This window comes from Arvicola amphibius, chromosome 2 (genome assembly GCF_903992535.2).
Source record: "Arvicola amphibius chromosome 2, mArvAmp1.2, whole genome shotgun sequence".
Classification (NCBI taxonomy): domain Eukaryota; kingdom Metazoa; phylum Chordata; class Mammalia; order Rodentia; family Cricetidae; genus Arvicola; species Arvicola amphibius.
In genome coordinates, this window is record NC_052048.2 from 131637234 (window position 1) to 131657344 (window position 20111).

At 54.7% G+C, this 20111-nt stretch overlaps 2 protein-coding genes across 5 annotated transcripts; both read right to left on the bottom strand.

Moving 5' to 3' along the window:
• Positions 1-1269: 1269 nt before the first annotated feature.
• Positions 1270-11252, bottom strand: Khk (ketohexokinase). Of its 4 annotated transcripts, none has more exons than XM_038319649.1 (9): positions 11087-11252; positions 8051-8167; positions 6072-6206; positions 5746-5880; positions 4121-4193; positions 2972-3118; positions 1889-1977; positions 1653-1810; positions 1270-1565 (listed from the first exon to the last, which is right to left on the bottom strand). In XM_038319649.1, exons 1-9 carry the CDS (start codon positions 11176-11178, stop codon positions 1480-1482), a joined length of 1032 nt encoding a protein of 343 aa, XP_038175577.1. In that variant the 5' UTR covers positions 11179-11252; the 3' UTR covers positions 1270-1479. The 4 variants fall into 4 exon arrangements, with proteins under 4 accessions (XP_038175577.1, XP_038175578.1, XP_038175579.1 ...); XM_038319650.1 differs by having other exon boundaries at positions 5746-5989; positions 11087-11242; XM_038319651.1 differs by lacking the exon at positions 6072-6206 and having other exon boundaries at positions 5746-5901; positions 11087-11250.
• A 549-nt stretch (positions 11253-11801) lies between these two features.
• Positions 11802-19405, bottom strand: Emilin1 (elastin microfibril interfacer 1). The gene is given in 32 exon segments (XM_042054556.1): positions 11802-12377; positions 12379-12497; positions 12868-13005; positions 13132-13149; positions 13587-13703; positions 14090-14300; positions 14302-14351; positions 14354-14603; positions 14605-14988; positions 14990-15118; positions 15120-15173; positions 15175-15249; positions 15251-15306; positions 15309-15377; positions 15380-15515; positions 15518-15646; positions 15648-15711; positions 15713-15741; positions 15743-15772; positions 15775-15849; positions 15851-15883; positions 15885-15923; positions 15925-16157; positions 16369-16463; positions 17157-17266; positions 17268-17354; positions 17356-17380; positions 17773-17819; positions 17821-17881; positions 18759-18805; positions 18807-18833; positions 18835-19405. Coding segments are annotated over 32 exon segments (3252 nt in total). The 5' UTR covers positions 18931-19405; the 3' UTR covers positions 11802-12158.
• Positions 19406-20111: the final 706 nt, after the last annotated feature.

The following is a 20111-nucleotide window of genomic DNA, read 5'->3' on the forward strand; positions in this document are numbered from 1 at the left end:
TCTGGGTCCGTGGGGCTTCTGTGTCCAAAACTACCGTCATTCCATGGGCTTCCCAGGAGCCTAAGTGTCCTCAGAGCTCAACCAAAGTGTAGCCTGACACAGGACGCTGCTGTCCCTTGGAAAGGTTAGATCCAGGTGACATATTAAGATCAAATTCTATTATAAGATTCTGGGGCTGGAGAGATGGCTCAGTGGTTAAGAGCTCTGGCTGCTCTTCCAGAGGTCCTGAGTTCAATTCCCAGCAACCACATGGTGGCTCACAGCCATCTATAATGAAATCTGGTGCCCTCTTCTGGCCTGCAAGTATACATGCAAGCAGAACACTGTATATGTAATAAATCTTTAAAAAAAAGATTCTGGACAGTTGGACAAAAATGAAGACTTCCTTGGCAGACAGATGCAAATTCAAATAAGTTATTTAATTGTGTACCACGTTAGCGCACATTGCTTAATCCATTGTCTTTAACTTCCCATCTGTCAAATGGAGCTGATTTTTGCCTGACCATAGAATTATTGAGAGGATAAAAATCAGATAAAATGCTATATTAAAATGTCAGCTTGGCGCCTGGCGTGTACAAGGTTCTCAAAAGACGGAGGAGTAAGGAAGCCTATGTTTTTGTCCAACTATCTGGAATCTCATCTTCGAATCCGATCTTGACATGTCACCTGGATCTCGCCTTCCCAAGGGACAGCAGCGTCCTGTGTCAGGCTACATTTGTGGTTGAAGTACTAACCTGACTCAAGGTAAGCTCTGAGGACATTGAGGCTCCTGGGAAGCCCATGGAACGAAGGTAGCTTTGGACACAGAAGCCTCACGGACCCAGAAAGCAGGCTCCTTCGCCACTGCTGCTATCACATAGCTTTAAGGCCTGGAGAAATTATTTTCCTATTGTTTTGTTCTAGAGAGGGATGGGCTGTCCTCCCTGGACTGGATGGTTCAAGGCCCCTACCTTTCCTGAAACTCCTCTGAGGATAGCTGAGGAGCTGGTGAGGCCGGAGCATGCCTACTACTTTAGCCAGTGTAGCCTCTCCTCTGGGTTTGGGTGGGTGGGGCTAATTTGAAGAATGAATTTTTAAAAAATGGAGGACTGAGGTGTAAAAGGCTCTGGAATCTCAACCAGAGCAGTCTGAACATCAAGAAGGACAAATGAGCCGGGCCTGTGATTCCAGCACAGGGAGGCTGAAACGTCGAATTCATGACCAACCCTGGGCTGCATGAGCAGACAGAAAACAAAAATAGACCAATAACAAAAATCAGACAGACAAAGCTGGCTTGGGGAAGGTTTATTTGCTCCGAGCATCTACAGAATGGAGTTGGAGGTATCCAGAAACATGAACGCAGAGTTCTCTCCGCAGATGCCACCTGCCCAGGGAACAGGGCAGCTGAATGCCAGGCTGGATGAAGTAGAAAAGGCAATGGCAGGCAATAGTGCCAGCCTCCTCCAAGATGTTGAGCTGGTGCCTCTTACTGCCCACCTCTCACACAATGCCCTCAAAGCCCTGCAGGCCGCACTTCCTGCCAGCCACTTGGCAGCCGAATCTCAGGGCCTCCTGCATGCTGTTTCCTGGAGAGGGGACAAGTGGCACAGTCAGCCTGGCGTTCAGAGAGGGACAGGCCCAGCCCTGCCCTGATCCTGTGCTGAGGGACTCACCCTTCGAAAGGCTGAAGATAACAGAGGCATTGAAGGTGTCTCCAGCCCCCAGAGTGTCTACTACTCGGGGCGGTGGGAAGGCATCCGAGTGCAGCAGTTGCCCATCAGGGCCCAGGGCATCGGCGCCCTTCTCAGCCCAGGCGCAGACGAGTGTAGCCCTGTAAGACCCATTCAGTGGGTGTTGATCCCCTTCATCCCCCAGCCCCCTCAGGCTCCTCCCTGGCCTCCCCACTCACCCTTTCTTCACACGACCATACAAGCCTCTCAGGGCCTCTGCCGCTGACTGGAACCCCAGGTGCTTGGCCACATCTTTGCTGACAAACACCTGTGGGCAGCGAAAGAGAGGTTGGCAGTCAGTCACCTCTAATGAGTCACTCGCTACTGCTGGCCAGTGTTACCGCCAGGTTAAAAACCTCTTCTGGCACAGCTCTTCCGACTTAGTCACGTAAATGCCTCGCATGGCATCTCACAGGGACACATCCCACAGGGACTCATCTTATGCTTGCTTAAGCTGTGCTAAAATACAGTCTGTGAATTGTGACACTGTGGGCCTGGTATTTTTACCAGGGAATTCAAAACCCAGAAAGAGCCTGGAGCGCCATCTTGGGGTGAAATCAAACCAGGCTGGCTCTCAAGGGTAGGTTCCGTTTTGTCTGCTCCCGGCACAGCCAAACCCTTCAGGGAGAGTTTCTTCATCTGTAAAATAAAGCAACTGGGACTCTAGAACCCTCTTCACAGTGGCTTCATATTAGAGTCCCTAGAGACAGTTCTGCGGGAGGGAGGATCAGCCTGACATATTTTTAAACTGTGCACCAAAGCCAACGAACAACGTCTAGACAGTGTCCAACTAGCTTTAGCTGTGATCCCGGGATTATCGCCTAAGTTCCCTTACACACAGTCCTGTCTAAATCTTCCTTGTACCAGGCTCCTCCTCAGCCTCCTCTCATTGCTACTGGCTCTCACAACCTGCCACCTATGGTGTGTGTGTGGGGGGGGGGGGGTACACAAAAGAACTGGAAACCTCAGAGCACAGAGGTTCCCTTTTTCATTTTGCATAGGGAAAGACTGGGGGTGGGGGATGGGGCGCAAGGAGATGCCCATGGCTGTCTGCGTTCTGTCCATCCTTATTCCTATGTATTTACCTGAGCAAGAATGTTCTACTTCTGGGCTACTTCCAGTTACCATAACCGAGGAGCTGTGACCTACTGGGAGCTGCCAAGCTGATACTCAGAGCCTGGTAGGCAGGACTAGGGTTCTCTCTAGTTCTCTTAAGAATCCAGTCGGCTAGAGGTGACCAAGAGAAGCTGCAGGGCACTTACCACCTCACCATAGCCAAACAGCTGGAAGAGCTCTTCCCGGGGTTTCTCGATCTCCACCGACACCCGAACTCTCTGGGGCAGAGGCTGCTTGGCGTTGTACTGTTCTATCCGCTGCAGCATCTTCACCTGTTCCGATGCATTCCGGCCCTGGGGCAGGACAGGGCAGCTCAGAGCCCGGCTGCTAAGAGTTCCTTCTTCCCTCCCTGATATCAGGAACTCTGGGTGAGGAGGGAGAGGGGTTGGAGGAACATGGGCTGGAACTCTACTGGAGAAGCAACATTCTAGGACTGTCATGGGCCTTGCAGGCCTGATCAGCCTGATTTTCCATTTTGAAATTGAGACTGAGGAATAAAAGAGGCTGAACTTTGCACGCCTGTGACCACAGCACTTGGGAGATTGAGGCAGGAAGGACTGTAAATTCCGGATCAAGTTGACCTACATAGTAAGACCCTGGAAAAGGCCCTGGTGGAGAAAGAAACAAGAAAGCAAAGGGCAACTGGGTGTGGTGGCGCACACCTCTAATCCAGCACACAGAAACTGAGTCGGTCCGATCGCCGTGAGTTCAAAGTCTGCCTGGCCTACAGTCAGACCACGTCTCAAAAAATAAAACAAACAACCAACAAAAATCCCAAAGGAACAGACAGAGGGAGAGTGAGAGGAGAGGGAGAGAGAGAGAACAAAGAGAGAAGAGAGAGAGGAGGTGAGAAAGTGAAGAGGTGATGGAGATAGGAAGAGACGGGAGGTGGAGAGACACGGAAAGAACCTGCGTTAAGTCAAATGACAAGCCCGGACATGTCAAGGCTTCCGCCCATCTGGATCCTAAAACTTCTCCCTTGAAAAGAAGGTTCTAGTTCCCTTCAGGCCCTCTCCTTCCTGTCTCCTCAGAAGTGAACGAAGTCAACTCCTAAGCAGCCAGCAGAGGCCAGTATCAGGAGGGAGCCAGCCTTGACCTTTGCCTGGTGCTTAAATGATGTACCCCCCCCATCTTTCTGCACCTCCATTTCCTCAGAGGAAAACATAAGAAAGGGTGGAGAGGAATGGGGGAGGGCTATTCATTATCCTGATCGTACTCCATGGTTCAAAGAAATCATGGAAGAGGCTGACCATGGTAGGCTAAGGCCCTAGGAACACAGGTGGGACGGGGCTTGCCTCAATGTGGATCCACTTGAACCGGGTCAGATCAACCTTCTCAAAGTCCTTGGCAGACACATCTGGCAGGTTCCTACATCACAAGACAGGAAGGAAAGAGAAAACGCGTGTGAGGTCAACCATGGCTGGGTTCTCTGATGGGACCCTGTACCTGGTAGCGATACCTGCAGCATGGAAGGAAGCTGGGAAGCACAGGGCTGAGCCCTGTCCCACTTTGCTATGGGTTTTTTTTGTTTGTTTTGGAATTTAGGTGTTTAACGTTATCTAAGGATAAACACAACTGCAACCTGTGACAGTCCCTAGAGTGCAAGAAACTACATTTCCCAGAAGGCCCTTCGCTGGAGCATACAGCTCCCAGCGTGCAATGGCCCCGCGAATTACAAAGCCCAAGGCCGCCTAGCCCGAGCTCTCCTTAGTGACTGTCTCCAGCTGTGAGCTTGCCAGTGATGGAACACGTTGTCCCAAGCTGCGCTTTACACTTCATCCCTAAGGTCAAAGTTGGCACTCTGAGGAAGAGTTCACGTTTGGCTGGTCTAGGTGTGGAGACCCAGGAAAGCGTTGGCCTCGACACGCCTTGATCGCACAGCCCATGTGTGACCTCTGTAATGCTGCGGCTAGTGGCGTGGGCCTTTCTGGGGCTGCTTTCTCATCGGTACACAGGACTGAAAGTCCTTAGCCTCCTGGGCCTGCTGCAGTTGGAGCTATGTACGGGAATATATCTGGACCCAGGCCAGAAGACAATAAACATTTCTCCCAGGCTCCTCCTGTCCCTGCTTGAGAGTACCATATGCGTCCTTGATCTGAGTTGCTGCCCACAGTACTTGCTTAACAGGCAGATGACAAAGATCGCCTAATCTGAAAGTCACCTTTAATATGTAAATGCCCACTCACTTTTATATACATAGCTTACCTAGGCTCAGTGGTCACGCTAGGTAGTAAGGAAGGCATGAACCCTGGAGCCCTTAGCCTCGTCCCCCTGCCAGCCTTTGTCCAGTACCTGCCATGTACTGGGGTTCTCGGTAAAACGAATTTCTGGGTTTGTCCAGGAGGCACCTGGGAGTGGGACTCGGAAGGAATGCTCGTCTGTGTATGATTAGACAGTCCTGACTCGCTGATCTGGTGTTCCCTTTCCCCTTCCTTCAGTCGTGCATACCAGTGGTGTGTGCGGTTTGGTTTCATCCTACAGGACCTTTGGAGGGGCCCAAACCTCAGCTCCTTGATGCCATGCTGCAGGCTCCAGAACTCTGGGGTTGGCTCTAGAAATCCCAGCGGGTCCCATAGCCCTTCAGGGCTTTATATGGGTTGTCTCCCATCTCCTACACCCAGACCCAAGCTGCTGATTGACTAATTTTGAAGCAATCACACAATCAATTACAGTTTTACAGGTCTGCCTGCTTGCCCACCCTTGTGCTGGGCAAGAGCACATTACCAAGCAGGACAGAGCTGACCCCTTCCCACCTCTCTTTTCCCCTAATTGAAAACAATTTTTAAAATTTCCCAACAGTTTGGCATGGGGACAATTTCTGGTGTAGAGAAGCCATGGACGGAAAGCCATTGGTTTGCCCAGTGGTGAGAGAGGGCACTGATTGGTGGGTTGTGGCAGGGCAAGGCCAAGGGGCCCTTACGTGTCGTAGAGTATAATGGTACGGGAGCCATTGGAGTTGTTGACGATGCAGCAAGAGCAAGGGGTATCTCCCTGGCTCTGCCAGGCCACTTGAGACACATCCACGCCCCTCTGCTTGAAGTCAGCCACCAGGAAGCTTTGGGGGAGGGACCCGAGCCAGGGAGAGGGCAAGGAGACACAGGTTAGAGCTACACATTGCCTAGACCTCCCCCAGGAGTGGGAAGGGTACACTGGAGCACACGGGCCTGTGAAAGAAGAAGGGTCCTGTCCTACGAGTGTAGCGATGGCAGCGACAGCAGCTGGCAAAGCGCAGACAGCTGTACAAACCTGTAGGCGTGCAGGATGGTGCGGCTACCGCTGGCCTCGTTGACGATGACTGTCGAGGTGGGGATGGAGCCCTCGGTCTGAAGGACCGCGTATTGTAGGTCCACAGAATGTCGGCGGAGGTCATCCAGGACAAAACTGCCAGGGTGGAGTAACCCCCCCGGAAGGGCAGTTTGGCAAGAGTTTAGGGGACTAGAAGGGAGGGCCACCAGGGACCCTGAAAGGCAAAGGGATGAGCAGAGGAAGTAGAAGGGGACTGGCAATCTCAGTCTTGCCACAGGTCATGATGGCAGGGGGCAGAAGAGGCAGGGTGCAGAGCCTGGGTATCAGAGAAGTAGGAACACCAACATTCCAGGTCAGTCTCAGCCTAGTTCAAGCTTTGCCCCCACCCTTAAAGCTAGAAGGGGTAGAGGTAGATTTGGGGCCCAGAGCCTGTATTGAACTAATTGTGTGTGAGTCCTGTGGCCTGGTTCCTGCAAGACCTAGGTAGAATTAATAATTAAACGCCAAGGCAATACTTTGCACCCCTTCCAGCTGCCCTCTGCGTGTTTGTCTTCTTGGCATGATGCTTTCTAAGGTCCCTTCCAATCTTGCCATGGTACCTCATCTTACATTTCCTCCCAGCTGACCATCCCGGAAGTGGTGCTGCCTTGAGGGCCCTGTTCAGTGCTGACTTCTCAAATGTGAACTAGCCCCTATGGGCAACGAATTGGTGCACTTGTGGGAGGCCTGTAAATAAGCACCTGGTCCAGAACGAGTTCACATAATGCCCTCTACTTAGAATGAGCCTAGGGATATCACTTCAAGATTAGCCCAGCGGGACGGCAAGGAGGCTGGTGCCACTCCTCCCAGGAAACCCCAGAGCAAGCAACTGTGCCCAGTGGCCCAGCTGTCCTATGAGCAGACCTCCCTTTCAGCAGCACCTAAGCTGGACCAAGTGCATCATCCCTTGACTTGACTACTTGAGGGGCCTTTTAGAGTTTCCCCAAAGCATTAGAAATATGGTATGGTTTGCTAACTGACTTTTTGCACCCACCATGCCTGGCCCATGGTAGGTGCTCATTAAACGTTTGCTGAATGCATAGAGAGAACTCTGAATAGCTCACACACCAATATTATTGCTCCATGAAGGAGAGTCCACCATCTAAACAAGACCTAGGGTCCTGCTTCCACCTAGGAAGGAACTACTGTCCCATCTGCAGGACAGGGTCTCTCACTCTATTCGCTTTGTTCCAGTTCACCAAGACTGGGAATTTGACTGGCAACATCCCCCTCAAACTAGGGATCAAAGGGCTCTGCTTTACAGTCCAGAAACCTGGCAGTCTGCCCCAGTGCCCGCAGTGGGCAAAGTATGGGCCACACCTCCCGATAAATGTGTGCTGAGTTGACAGTGCCAGGAGTCAAAGGGCTCTTGGGTCGTTGCTGTAGTTGACATGGAGAAGGCGCGTGGGTCACTTGTGGACCACGGCCTCCACCATAAATGGGTTTGGGGCCCAATGCTAACACGTGACCTCAGGATGTCCTGAGCAGTGTACTCTTCGTACTTTCTTACGGTAAGGACATGGGCAGTGGCCCTAATCCTCAGCTGTGGGCCCTCATCCTGTGACCATGGATGCTGGATGCCCCGAGGCAGGGAAGGGTACAGCATGTGCCTAACTGTCCCTTACATCAAACATGGCAAGGATAAGGGCCATGAGAAGGGCAAAGGCCGATTCTACTGGAAGCAAGGAAGGAGGTGGGAGGTGGTGGGCAGCCTAAGCAGGCTCTGCAGCAGGCTGTGGAAACGGAACCCTTACAGGAATGGGGTCAGTACCTGACCAGCAGACGGATCACCCCAGAAGGATCAAGGAATCTGGGACTCCCCTGTGGGTCACCACCCACCATTCTTCTACCCTGCCCACCCAGGGTTCAGGCAACTCTCCTCTCGCCCTACCCTGCAGGCAAGCATCCCTTCAACAGCTACTCCCTCCTCCCCAACTTACTCGGCAACATGGCCAGGGGCCAAGGAGCCCATGAAGGCGCAGCGGGCTCCAAGCAAGGAAAGGACAGTGCAGGAGTTGGACGCATTGCCTCCACGTTGCCATCTCTGGGTTAGGCACCTGGAAAGCACAAGGCACATCCCCTGCAGCCTCAGCAGACTGGTCCTGGGGGAAGCAGGACCAACCCTGGCCTCCGGTGTAGGAGTCCACAGAATGCAAGAGCCGTGATGAATCTGTTTCAGCTCAGTTTCTAAATGGAGCTGCTGAGACTCAGTCATGGGATAGGGTCTGCCCCCACCCCATCTTGGGCTGTATTCAAGTGTGTAACTGTGTCCACTTGTTTTTAGTGACCCAGGAAACCTGTTGGGGCCCTCTCAATTGGACATCTCTTCCTCAGTGGCAATGAGATGACACAGTGAAACCCTTCAAGGTCCTGCTGAAGCTTCAAACTGTGCAGAAGTACGCAGTGTAGGGATTTTTTTTTTTCTCGTCAGCATGCACTCTGGGAAACAGGAGTCATCTCTCAGGTCATCTCCGACTGTGAACCCCACCCAAGCTCTGAGAGTCCTTGGGTCATGTGGGGTGGAGATGTTAGGAAGGATTGGGTCCTATTCATTCTTGCTCTTCTGGGTGGCTCAACAGAACCCAGAGATAGAGACGCTACACAGCCACAGGTTTGCAGAGGGAGGTACACCCTGAGGGCGGGAACCTGCCGGACAAGGGGGGCTCTTCCAGAGGCACCTCTGATAGTATCTGCCTTCTACATGGAACCTGTCCTATCAGCAGGGGATAAAGGGTCCCCCTTCTCTTAGCCTTCAGGCAAACAAGCTCAAGGAAATGGGTGTTCAGTTCTAGCAGAGTGTGGCGCTGCATGTCTTCTGATTCGAATACAATCCCTGGAGAACTGGGAGGCAGAAACACACATGTTCTCCTGGAATAAGAAAAAGCCTAGGGCTGGGGAGATGGTGCAGTGGTTTAGAGCATTTGCTCTTGCAGAAGGCCGGGATTCAGTTCCCAGCACCCACACAGTGACTCACAACCATCCATGCTTCCAGTTCAGGGCATCCAAAGCCCTCTTCTCCCCTCTGCAGGCGCCGGGGACACAAGGGGTGCAAATCTATACATGCAGACAAAATACTCACACACATAAAGTCAACAAATCTGAAATGCGGGCCAGAGAGGTGGCTCAGTAGTTAAGAGCACAGAGCACTGACTGCTCTTCCAGAGTCCCGGGTTCAATTCCTAGCACCTGCTTATCAGCTCACAACCGTCTGTAACTCCAGCCCAGGGGATCTGACACCCTCACACAGACCTACATGCAGGCAAAACACCAGCGCACATAAAATAAAACAAAATAAGTCACTTAATTAAAGAGAGAGAGGAGGCCTGGAGAGATGGCTCAGCAGTTAGGAGCAATTGTTGCTCTTGCAGAGGATCCAGGTTCAACTCCCTGCACCCACATTGTGCACATAACCGTCTGTAACTCTAGTTCCAGGGGATTCAGTGCCCTCTTCTGACCTCTTCAGGCACCAAGATTACATGTGGTGCACACACATGTAGGCAGAACACTCACATACATAAAAAATAATAAATCCTTTTTTTAAAAAAGAGAGAGAAAAAAAACCTTATCTCCCCACCGAGCACCAAGTTTGTAGGGGTGGCTCTATTTTGGTAAGTAGGTTGGGTCTCCTCCTTCACCACTATCCCTGCACCCCTGGCAAGGGTTCTAACCTCTGGCAAATAAAGCAACTCAAAGCAAAGGCTAAACTCTGTGGGCCAGGTGGCGACAGAGACAGGGAGAGTGCACACTGAACTGGAGACATGTGCTGTAGTCACTGCCCTGACACTTGTTTGGTATGTGGCCTGATAAACACGGTTCGGCTCCTCCAAATCTTCAGCTTCCTCATCTAAGGAAAGGATCGGAATGGTGCTTTCACAGTTCCCAGGGAGCCCCAAGACAGCACAGGGGACAGTACTCTGAATCCAAAACGCCAAGAGCACCCAGCCTCCCCACCTCTGTAAGTAAGTTCATTGTTTTCAGAGCTGGGTCTTGCCAGAGGTCAGCCTTGAACTTGCTTTTGCCCAGTTCTTCGCTGAGACAACTAATAGCCAAGAAACAATCTGTATTGCTCAGAGCACCAGACCCCACGCACCAAGAGAAAGCCAATGTTCTACCCCGTAGCCATGCCTTCACGGCCTGGTAGCACAATGGAGTGGCCCTTATCAGGAGTAAAGATAAATCTGTCAAAGGACACTTCAGCTTCCACTAGACAACTGGTGGATGTTCAAAGTACATTCATTAAGATGTTTACCCGTATTGTAAAAAGACTTCTTGTAGACTTCTTTGGCACTTAGTGCCAGGAAAAAACTTGAGCCAAGTTTCTCCCTATCTAACCTGAGAGGCTCCAGGTTTTGCTTACACTGCCAGCCAGCCCTGAGCTAGGCAAGGCTCACACGCCAGGCTTTTAAATGTTTGTGAGTGATTTAATTGCACATATCACTCACTGTTAGCTACCCCGTGTTTTATTTAGCAGTAGGCGGTAAATTGGAAGTGCATAGGCTTGGGGTTGGCGGGGAGGGGGAACTGAAGAAAGTATGGCACCTTATCAGCTGTTGTGACCTTCGGAGGGAAGAATCATTTCAGCCCAGTCTCTAGAGCCGGGATTCTGACAATCCACTAGGTCCTAGGATTGAGATGGGAGCCAGCTAACAAGAGTCATGATCCCAGCGCAGTGCTGCACTATAGTTAATTCCAGACGTTGACTGAGTTTAGGACAGCTTGAGCTACATAGCAAGACCCCGTCAAAAGAAAACAACACAACCCCTGGGTCTTATTTTTAATGGCTTCCAAGTCTCCTGTCTTCACTTCCACTGAGAGCCCCTAGGCTCCCCTGACAGAGAACACCCGCACTCCAGCTGGACTCATGTCTCACTGCATGGGGACGGGGATATCCCTGGCTTAGCATCCAATTAGCAATGACAGGCACAAAGACAGGGCTATGAGGTCCTGGGGTCTCCGAGGGGCCTGGGCGCCCCTACCTGCGATCCGTGTCCTCCTCGGGGTACTTGTCCACCACATTGATGATGTCCAGCACCACCAGCCCCACACACAGGATCTGCTTCTCTTCCATGAGGGTGCTCCCCAAGCTTCCTACCAGCAAGCGGAGGGAATTCCTACTGGGCTCTGCCTCTTATCAACTGGAGGTGTCCCAGCTTCTCAGGGGCTGCCCTGGCTCCTCCTCCGCCTGCGGAGCTCCTCCCAGAGTTACCTAATCCGGCCAATGGCAGAACCTCTACTTCTCCGCCTCTGTTGTCAGACAGAGTCCGGCTAGTCCAACTAATGCAAAGCGAAACGCACTACTAATGCGTCACCTTTCCGGCCACTCTGCACCTGCTGCTGACTCCAGACCCTGGACCACCCAGACGAGCTGGCTCAGGCAACTGAAACCCCTCCTTCGCAGTAGAAGCACCGAAGCACATGCTCCCCGCCTCCCAGCCGCTGTGACCCACCCTTCCCAGCCGAAGCCCCCGCCCCAGCCAGGCCAGCGAGCCTCACGTGACTGGGAACGCTGCCAGCCTGCGAGGTGGTGCTGGCCTGGGCCTGCGCCCCCTGGCGGCCGCTGGAGGACCGGCTGCCGTGACCCGCCTTAGCGGAGAGCGAGACCACCAGCCAGAGTTCCCACCATAGAACTCCGTCTCCTCCCGTCCGGTCCCTTATCTACCCCCGAACAAGTACCGGAGCAGAATAGCTATGTTTTGTAGAAAAAAATTAAGTGTCTTTATTCCTGAATAGATTAGTACGGCGGTGCGGGCTCGGGAAAGCCCTGGACCCGAGGATTGCGGAAACAAAGGGTGCGAGGGACGGTTCCTCTTCCGCAGCCTGGGTCCTGGAGAGGACACTGGTGGGGACGGCAGTGAGGCCGAAAGTCAAGAGGAGACACCTAGGTCCCAGAGACCACGAAGTCGCTGCGTGCTGAGCGGCCACTCTGGATGCCTGAACCGCAGCGGGGCGTGGTCCCGGGACTTGCCCCGCCCCAGCCTTCGTGGGGAGCCGCGACCCTGGTGACCCGGCAGCCTCTGTAGATAAATTTGGTGGTCTGGCCGACCCTGTCTACACCTGTTCAAGCTCTGTGTCCTCGTAGAGCAGGGCTCCACTGAAGATGGTGAGCGGCTCCTCCGAGTGCGCCAGCTGCCCCATGACCAGGTCGATGCAGACAGTGTCTCCGACCTGCAGCGGCAGGATGAGGCTGAAGACGCCCAGAGCACCCGGGCTGGGCTGACTTTCGGCCACAGGCTTATTCTCCAGTCCCTCGGGCTCGTAGCCTCCCGAGGTCTATGCGGGCCACACCCAGGTTGGAGCGCGACAGTACTGCCTCCACTTTCTCGTGCCGGTGTCCAGTTAGTACGGCGCTCAGCAAGTAGCGTCCAGACAGCGGTGCAGTGAAAACACCTGGGGACAAGAATGACAGTCAGGAGGAGAGATGGTGTCTGGGAAGGTTCTCGGGGAGGGAGTGGGTACAGCACCCCTGGACTGTGGAGAGGCCCGTCGGTCTTTTCATAGCTATTCCACTGAACTGCATCGCCAGCGCTTACTGCAGGACGCGCGGGAGCCTGTCCCTGTAAAAACCTGTGGCCTGAAAGTCTCCTTCCTCCCCACTCTCTCCGTGTCCAGCTGTGGTGAAAACGCATGGAGAGGAATAAAGGTCTTTCTAACTCACAAAATGAAGAGATGTACTTGTCTACAAGCTGCATGAGCTGGGCATTAGCACTGCCCAACCTCACCCATTCCTCAACTGCTCCACCCAGCGCTCCTAGGTTACCTGTCTCGGGGTCATAGTAGCCCCCATCATTGAGCAGGACTCTGTCGAAAGGGACTGTGCCAGGTTCGGACCGAGGTAAACTCAGGGCAGCTGAAAATGCCACCCTCGGCACCGGGGCCGCTGGAGCTCCCTCCACTCCTGAATAGGGGTAGAGAGAGTTAGTTCATGACCCTCAGCCCCCTTCCCCACTGTCCAGGTTGCCTGAGGAGTAGCCTCCTCCAGCCCCAAGCTCATTTCCTCCTTCAGAGTCTAAAGAGAACTTACCCTGTTCACCTTGAGGACCTGTGAGAAGAAAGGAGACAACAATGAGTCGGGCATCTCTCCCTATGCCACTCCTCAAACATTGCTGTTTTGCAGGACTCTGAGTGTAGGTGTGTTTCCTGGCAGGAGTGAGGTGCCAAGCACAGTATAAGAAGGGTTTAATCTGTGCAGCTGCTGGGCCATAGGCTTAGCCCTGGGCTGTGCATACCCAGATGGCCCTTGTAGGCTAAGCATTAATCTGCAATATGGCAGGGAGAACAAGATACCCAGCAGCCAAATGGCCACCTCAGCTACTAGTCACTTACTTCTCTACTCACTGTTAGACGCTAGGAACCCCCATTTCCTCGTCCCTTTCCTCGTCCCTTTCCCCTTCTCAGTCAAGCTCCATGTGGAGTGTTTTGCCTGGGCTGCCGGGAGAGTGGCAACCCTGGTTGTAGCAAGTGTCTCAGCCACTATACCTGGTGGTCCAATGGGCCCCTTCTGTCCATCCTTGCCAGGAGGTCCTGGGGGTCCTGCAGGGCCTGGAGGCCCCTGTAGCCCAGGAGGCCCAGGGGGCCCAGCCTTGCCCGAAGGCCCTGTGGTGACAAAAGCTAGTTGAAGGACAACCGTTTAGGGAGTTTCTCATTGATAGGAGAGGTGGCAGTTCCGCCATTAGAGAGGCGGCTGAGACACAGGAGCCTGGAGGACTGTGGAGACATGGGGCCCCCTGGCTGCAGGCAAGGCACCTGACTGACAGCCACATCCCAGCTCTAAGCAACCAGAGGGAAGGCAGGGAACTAGACCCTGGCAGCTTCTCTGCGGGTCTGCACACGTCAGCCTCCCAGAGACACAGTAAGGGCTACAGCAGAGCAAGAGGAGGTGGTGGCGGGGGAGAGACCAGGCCTCCCTTGCTGCTTATCGTAGGATGGAAGGGAACAAGGAAGGGCTTGAAAGGGGACCCTCTCACGCCTTCTGTCCTCACCAGTGAAGTCCTTCAGGCTAAACTGCTGCAGACGGTCTTCCAGGAGTAGCAGGGAAACTGTTGAGGGCACCAAGTCGTCTGCCAGGCTTGCCTGGCCCCCCAGCAGCTTCTCCAGCAGGGCTGCCTGTGTGACGCTGGTGCTGTTGTTTTCCCGTAGCGCAGCCCAAAGCCCAGCCACATGTCTAGAAAGGCCTTCACGCAGGCCCTGTAGCTCCCCCTGCCACGGTATCCAGTCGTTCACAGACTCCCTCAAGACGGCCTATCGCCCTTCTAAGTTAGGGCACTGGCCTGCCTGTGCCTGGCCCTCCTCCAGGCTTCGGAAGCGCTCCTCACTCTCTGTAACGTGCTCTGTGGCCTCCTGCTGAAGCCTGTTGATCTCAGAGATGATGCTGTCCTTGGTGGCCCCCAGGTCGGCCAGATCGGCACCCTGGCCCTCCACAGTGGTCTGGAGCTCATGCAGTGTGTCATTGAGGGAGCTGAAGGTGAGGATGACCTCCGAGAGTTCTCCCTGCAGGGGCCTGGAGGGCTGAGCCCGAGCTGCCCCCGAACACGCTGAAGCCGTCCAGAGGCCCGCGGCTTGGTCCTCCAACACCTGGGCCAGCTCCAGGGCCCCGAGGAGGTAAGAGTGGGCAGGAGCAACGTTCCACGCCATCCCGAAGGCGGCCCAGCTCCTCCCGGACACCGCCACAGGCCCCACAGCCCTCGTCCCCGCGGGCTTGCAGCAGGCCCTCTAGTTGGCTGAGCCGGGCTGCTGTGAGATTGAGGAGCAGCAGGAGCTCTGCTGAGGTCTCCTCCTGTGCGTCCATGCGCTCCTGCAGGCGGCCCACGATCCCTTGCAGTCCCTCCAACATGGCCTGCTGGGCCTCCCCTGCTGCTCCAACTTTGTGCAAATCGGAGCCCCACCAGTCGTAGCTGGCCCTCGCTGTCCAGCACCCTGCGCTCCAAGGCACTGAGGGTCTCACTGACCCGAGAATCCTGTTCCCCAGAGCCCCTAGAGCAGAGCTGTCCACAAGCCTGCACGGCCCTCTGGCACCTGCTCTTCCAGCAGATCCAGGCGGCCACCCAGCTCCCTGCTCACATTGGCCCATGTGCGCCTCGAGCTTTTCTAGCCGTCCTAAAGCGTCAGGCAACCAGTGGCCCAGCCTCCCTGGTCCTCCCATGCCAGTCCTTCTCTTGCTCCTCCGAGGGACCGAGGGTAGGAGTTGAACGGTCTTCAGGCGGGAAAGGCGGGAGGGGGCCAAGCTGGTGTAGCCTGGGGGGTAGCCTCCCTGCCCAGCTGCTCCTCCAGCTCAGAACCTCGACGCCCACTGAGCACTGTCACTGAGCCAGCCACCACATCCAGCCTCCGCTCCAGCTCTGACAGTCGCTGGCCCATCTCTGGGGGTCTCCTGGCCATGGCAGGTCCCAGGTGCTGCTGTCGACGCTTCCTCCAGGGAGGACAAGTAGCTTCTCCAGTGTGCGCAGCCGCTCCCTATCCTCTTGCTGCTGCTGGCGGAAGCCATCCAGCCCTGCCAGGCACACGGAGCAAGACTCCTGCAGCTGCCGGTCCAACTGCCGGCAACAACACCTCCTCACTAAGGCCAGAAGGGACTGGGACAGGGGCTGGGGACCTGACCCCATTCACCAGTGCCTCCGTTATGATGGTTGTTTAAGGTGGCCCAGTTCCTGGTCATGGGTGGAGGACCACGGTTGTCAAGGAGCTGCAGTTGATGCTGGATCTCATTGAGGGTTTCATGCACACCCGGACGGGCAGCCGCATCTTGCCGGCTGCTGCCTCCCATTAAAAGCCGTCTCCCACAGCCCTCTGTACGTCTTCTGTCAGGCGCCCGTTTATTTCCCTGCAGGACACCTCGAAGGCCTTGCAACTCTTTGGTCAAGCTCTGAACCTGCTGCTCCAGCTGCTGCAACTTTCTCTGATTCTCCAGGACCTGAGACAGAGGACAGCAGGTGACTGAGGGCCCAGGTCCTGCTCCCCCAACTCCAGCAAGAGTCAGGGGTTCTCCTTTGCACGATTCAGGCAAGAGAAATAAAAGAAGGAAATACTGTTCACCGAATGCCCTTAGCCCAGCTTTGAATCACAGCTCTTAAAATTTCTACCAGACAGATAGATACTCTTGCCCATTTGATGACATGGGAAGCCAAGAACCAGAGGAAGTAGTCTGGTAGTCCAGCAGAGTCAGAGGCATTCCTTTGGACGATTTGGCCAAAAGAAAAAAAGTTTGACAGGGGGCCGTGTCAAATTTCAAATCCAACCATCTGGCTACCCAAAACCTACCCACAATCGTTTCCACTTGTCCTTAAGACCTCTTGACTTCTTGGAAACTGTTTCTTATCTGGGAAATGAGAATGACACCATGTGTCCTCCCTCTTAGGGCTGTCAAACAGTACAAAAACGGGAAGGTGAAGTACTTCACATGCCGCTGTAGCAATGACAGGGCATTTCCCTATAGCACCACAGGGACAAACAAGAAGCCTTTGCAGCAAGCCTGCCAGGTGCTGCTGGCTAGCCAGTCAGCCAGAAAGTTCTGTTTCCATAATTATAGTCCAGTTATCTCTTTGGCAGGAAAAGAGCGCGCATCCGGTGTTGCCTATCCTCACACATACACATAGGAAAGAAAATGCAACAGGGACTATTGCATTCTGGACCTGCAGTCTCCCGGGGCCAGAAAGGGACCTGGGACCTGTAGTCAGGTGCAATGCATGCTAGGATTGTAGTCTTAACTGTCTTCAATGGGGACAGACAGAGCTTCTCAAAGGAATTCCCCCCACTTCTCCCATAGCCTTTCCCGACTAGGAAGGACCTTGGCCGCATGAGGGCGTATGTGAGCAAATCCTCTTTATGCCTTCTTAGTTGGCTCTAGGTTTTCAGGTCTTTCAATCAATCTGCTCCCCACTCCTGGCTCCCCCATCACACCAACACACTCAAGCCTCGCAGGCATAAACACACACAGAATCTCAGGGACATCATTACCTCCTTTCTGTCCACCTCCCTCCAAGTTGAAGCACAGCGGGGCCCCACATTTTACCACCCCGGGGTCTCCCCATCCCTAGTAACGTGGGGACTCACCCTTCTCCCCCTAGCCCACTGAGGTGGCTGCCCGCACTGGAGCCAGATAGGTTGGGGCGAACAGGCCTGGGCCGGGGATGTGGCGTGGCGGGTGCAGGGCCCAGAGCAGAAAGAAGGACCCTCTCCGCAGTCATCGCCCCCATACCCCTGACAGCACCTCCACTCCATGTCTGTCACTGTCTTGTAGGCCACCCGGTAAGCGAGGGCGAAGGAAGCTCCGGTACCTGGCCAGAGGAGAGGAAGACTTTGTATTCTCTCTGTTCTGTCAGGGTTGTCTCCCTCTCTGGCCGGTACGTGTGTGGCCTTGCTCACTTGACAGATATCAGATTTTTAGCCAAGGGCTAAATCTTGGCTCTTCCTCCCCTTCTCCTGTGCTAGAACCCTGAGCTCACGGCTATGAGGCTGGCCTGGACCAACAGGCCCTAAAGGTTGGAGACAAGGGAAAGTACGAGTTGCAGCAGCTCCCCAACTAAGCCAGGACCCTAATCTTTTCTCAGAAAGTCTTGTCCTGCCCCCTACTCCCTGCTTTGCACAGTGGCCACAGCTGTCTACCCTTGCTCAGCTCCCACTAAGTACCCAATGTGTTGGGGGGCTCACATGATGCTTCGGGGACCACTGGGGCTGGCCCCAGCCACAGGGCTGATAGTCTGGCTTGACGATGGTCTACCACTCCATCCTCAAGGACGCAGCTCACTGTCCGAGTCACCACGTAGGCACACCAGTTCCTGTAGGTACAACCCTACCTGGGCCAAAGGACCAAAGACACAAGCCCCAGCGGGCCCAGAGGCTGAAGGAGGGCCAAAAGATGAAGGGGTCTTGAGGACCAGTGAAAGGTAGGGGGTTTGCAAAGGTGGCCCCCGTCCCACGTGTTAGTCATCATAGTAGATAAAGACTTTTCAAGACAGGGAGGACGGAAGAAGAAATAGACACAAAGGGAGATCAGTTCTCATGACTGTGGGGTCTTGGGCACCCTGGAGTTCACAGTCCCTTGGGGCTGTTTTCAAGTCCCAGCTGTGTAAGCCAACCACCCGGGATACTGGAAATAATCCCCTGCACATGGTGCTTCCACCCAGACTCGCGGAGGAGAGCAGGGGGCAGCAGATGTCTGGCCTATGGTTAAGTAGAGAATAAGCCACTGATGGTTTCTGCCCCTCCTGGGGCTTGTGGTGCTGCACTCTGGCCCCGTTCACAACTGACTTCTAATCTGTGGGCTGCTGTGGAGGCCAGACAGAGGAGCAGAAGCAGAGGGAGTCATACATTAGTGGAGCGGGCTAAGGAAGCCCTAGAGAGGGACAGAAGGTCTGCCTGATCCCGAGCTGGCTGGTACACAGTTGGCAGGAAGGTCTGATTCATGCCCCTCAGTGTAGTTTCCTGGGCACCCAACTGCAGGCCTTCATAGGGAGCGTGGGGTGTGAGCTGATCCCCCTTAGGCCACCAAAGTCCTGGGGAAAGTCCCGCAGGAAGGTGCACATGGGAGGTCACTGATGGACGGGTGTCCTCTCTCCCTCTTCATTGCATTAGGGAGATAGCCTGTTGCCCACCTTCTGAGAACTTTCCCCAAACACACAGCCTCCAACCCTGGTCGGGGATACAGACTCTTACCTGTGGCGGCTGGTAGGCCGCGGTGAGTTCTGGGCCTGGGGTCCCCCCAGGACTGAGGGCAGAACTGCCCCCTGTTGTAGAGGCTGTAACCTCGAGGAGGGTAGCTGGCAGCCTCCGTGGCTACGGTCAGCAGGTAGCAGAGATAGCAGCTCCAGAGGGTGCTGGGGGCCATGGTGAGGTGTTCCTTGCCGCCGTTAGAGACACATCCCGGCTTGACCACTGGTGCCTAGACCTGTGCCTCCAGGGGATGCCGCTGCTCCTGCTTCAGGGGACAGCGGGCTAAACCAGCTCCGACCCCCCGCTTCCTGCCTGCAGCCCCCAGCCCACACGCCTCCTCCTTGGCTGCTAGGCCTGACCCCTCTCTCTCTCCCTCCTCTTTCCTCCTCGGGCTCCTGTCTGTCCCTCCCTCAGTTCCTTCCGCTCTCCTCTTCTGCACTTCTGAGGGGAGTTCTGTTCTCTGGGCCCCTGGCCTCCCGTGCCTGGTCCCTGCCCCTCTCAGAGACTGTTTCCTGAGCCTCCACCCCCTGGCTCCAGCTGGCCCCTCTTCTGGTCTCCCTGTTCTGTTCCCTGGTGACTGGATCCTAAGGATGACAGAGCTTTGCCCCTTTGGCTGTTGAGAGGCACAAGAGTGACCACGGGCGGGCCAGCCTCCTCCCTCCCTTCTTTCCCCTCCCTTCCCCCTGTCTGGCTGGCGGTCCAGCCTCCCCCTTCCTCCCCCACCTCTCCAACCATCGGGCGCCACATCTGCTTCTTGTTAACTCGGGAAAGAGGGGGGCAAAAAAAAAAAAAAAAAAGGAAAAACAGAATGTGGAGTTGCCGCCGGGCTGAGGCCAGCCTCTCAGGCAGGCAACATGGAGCTGGGAACCAAATCTGGACAGGAGACACAGAGCTGGTGGCTAGGACCAGGAACCAGTGCCAGAGTCCCAGCTCCCCTGGGTCAGTCAGAACAGAAACCGGTGGGAGAAGATGAAGAGAGAGGGAACCCTGAGGACAGCAAGAAGGCAGGACTGTACTGGGGATAGTATACATGGGGGGGTCGGCAGTGCCTCATCATCACTGGGTCCTTCTGCCTCCTTTTAGAGGCTCACGGTGGGAAAGTAAGTCATCTGTCCAAGGTGACACAGCAAGTCAGTAACATGGTTGAGATTAGATTCCAAGTGATTCTAACGACTCGGGAGAAAAAAGGGAGGCAGGGGGCACTCCATGGAGACAGATGGGAGCCTAAGAGAGAGAGAGAGAAGACGAAGGAATCAGAAGACAAAGGGCAGTATTTTTCTAATGGAGGAGACAAGAGGAGAGGCCATCTCCTTCCTGCCTGCCATTAGGGAAGGTCAGGCTATAGCCAGGACGGGT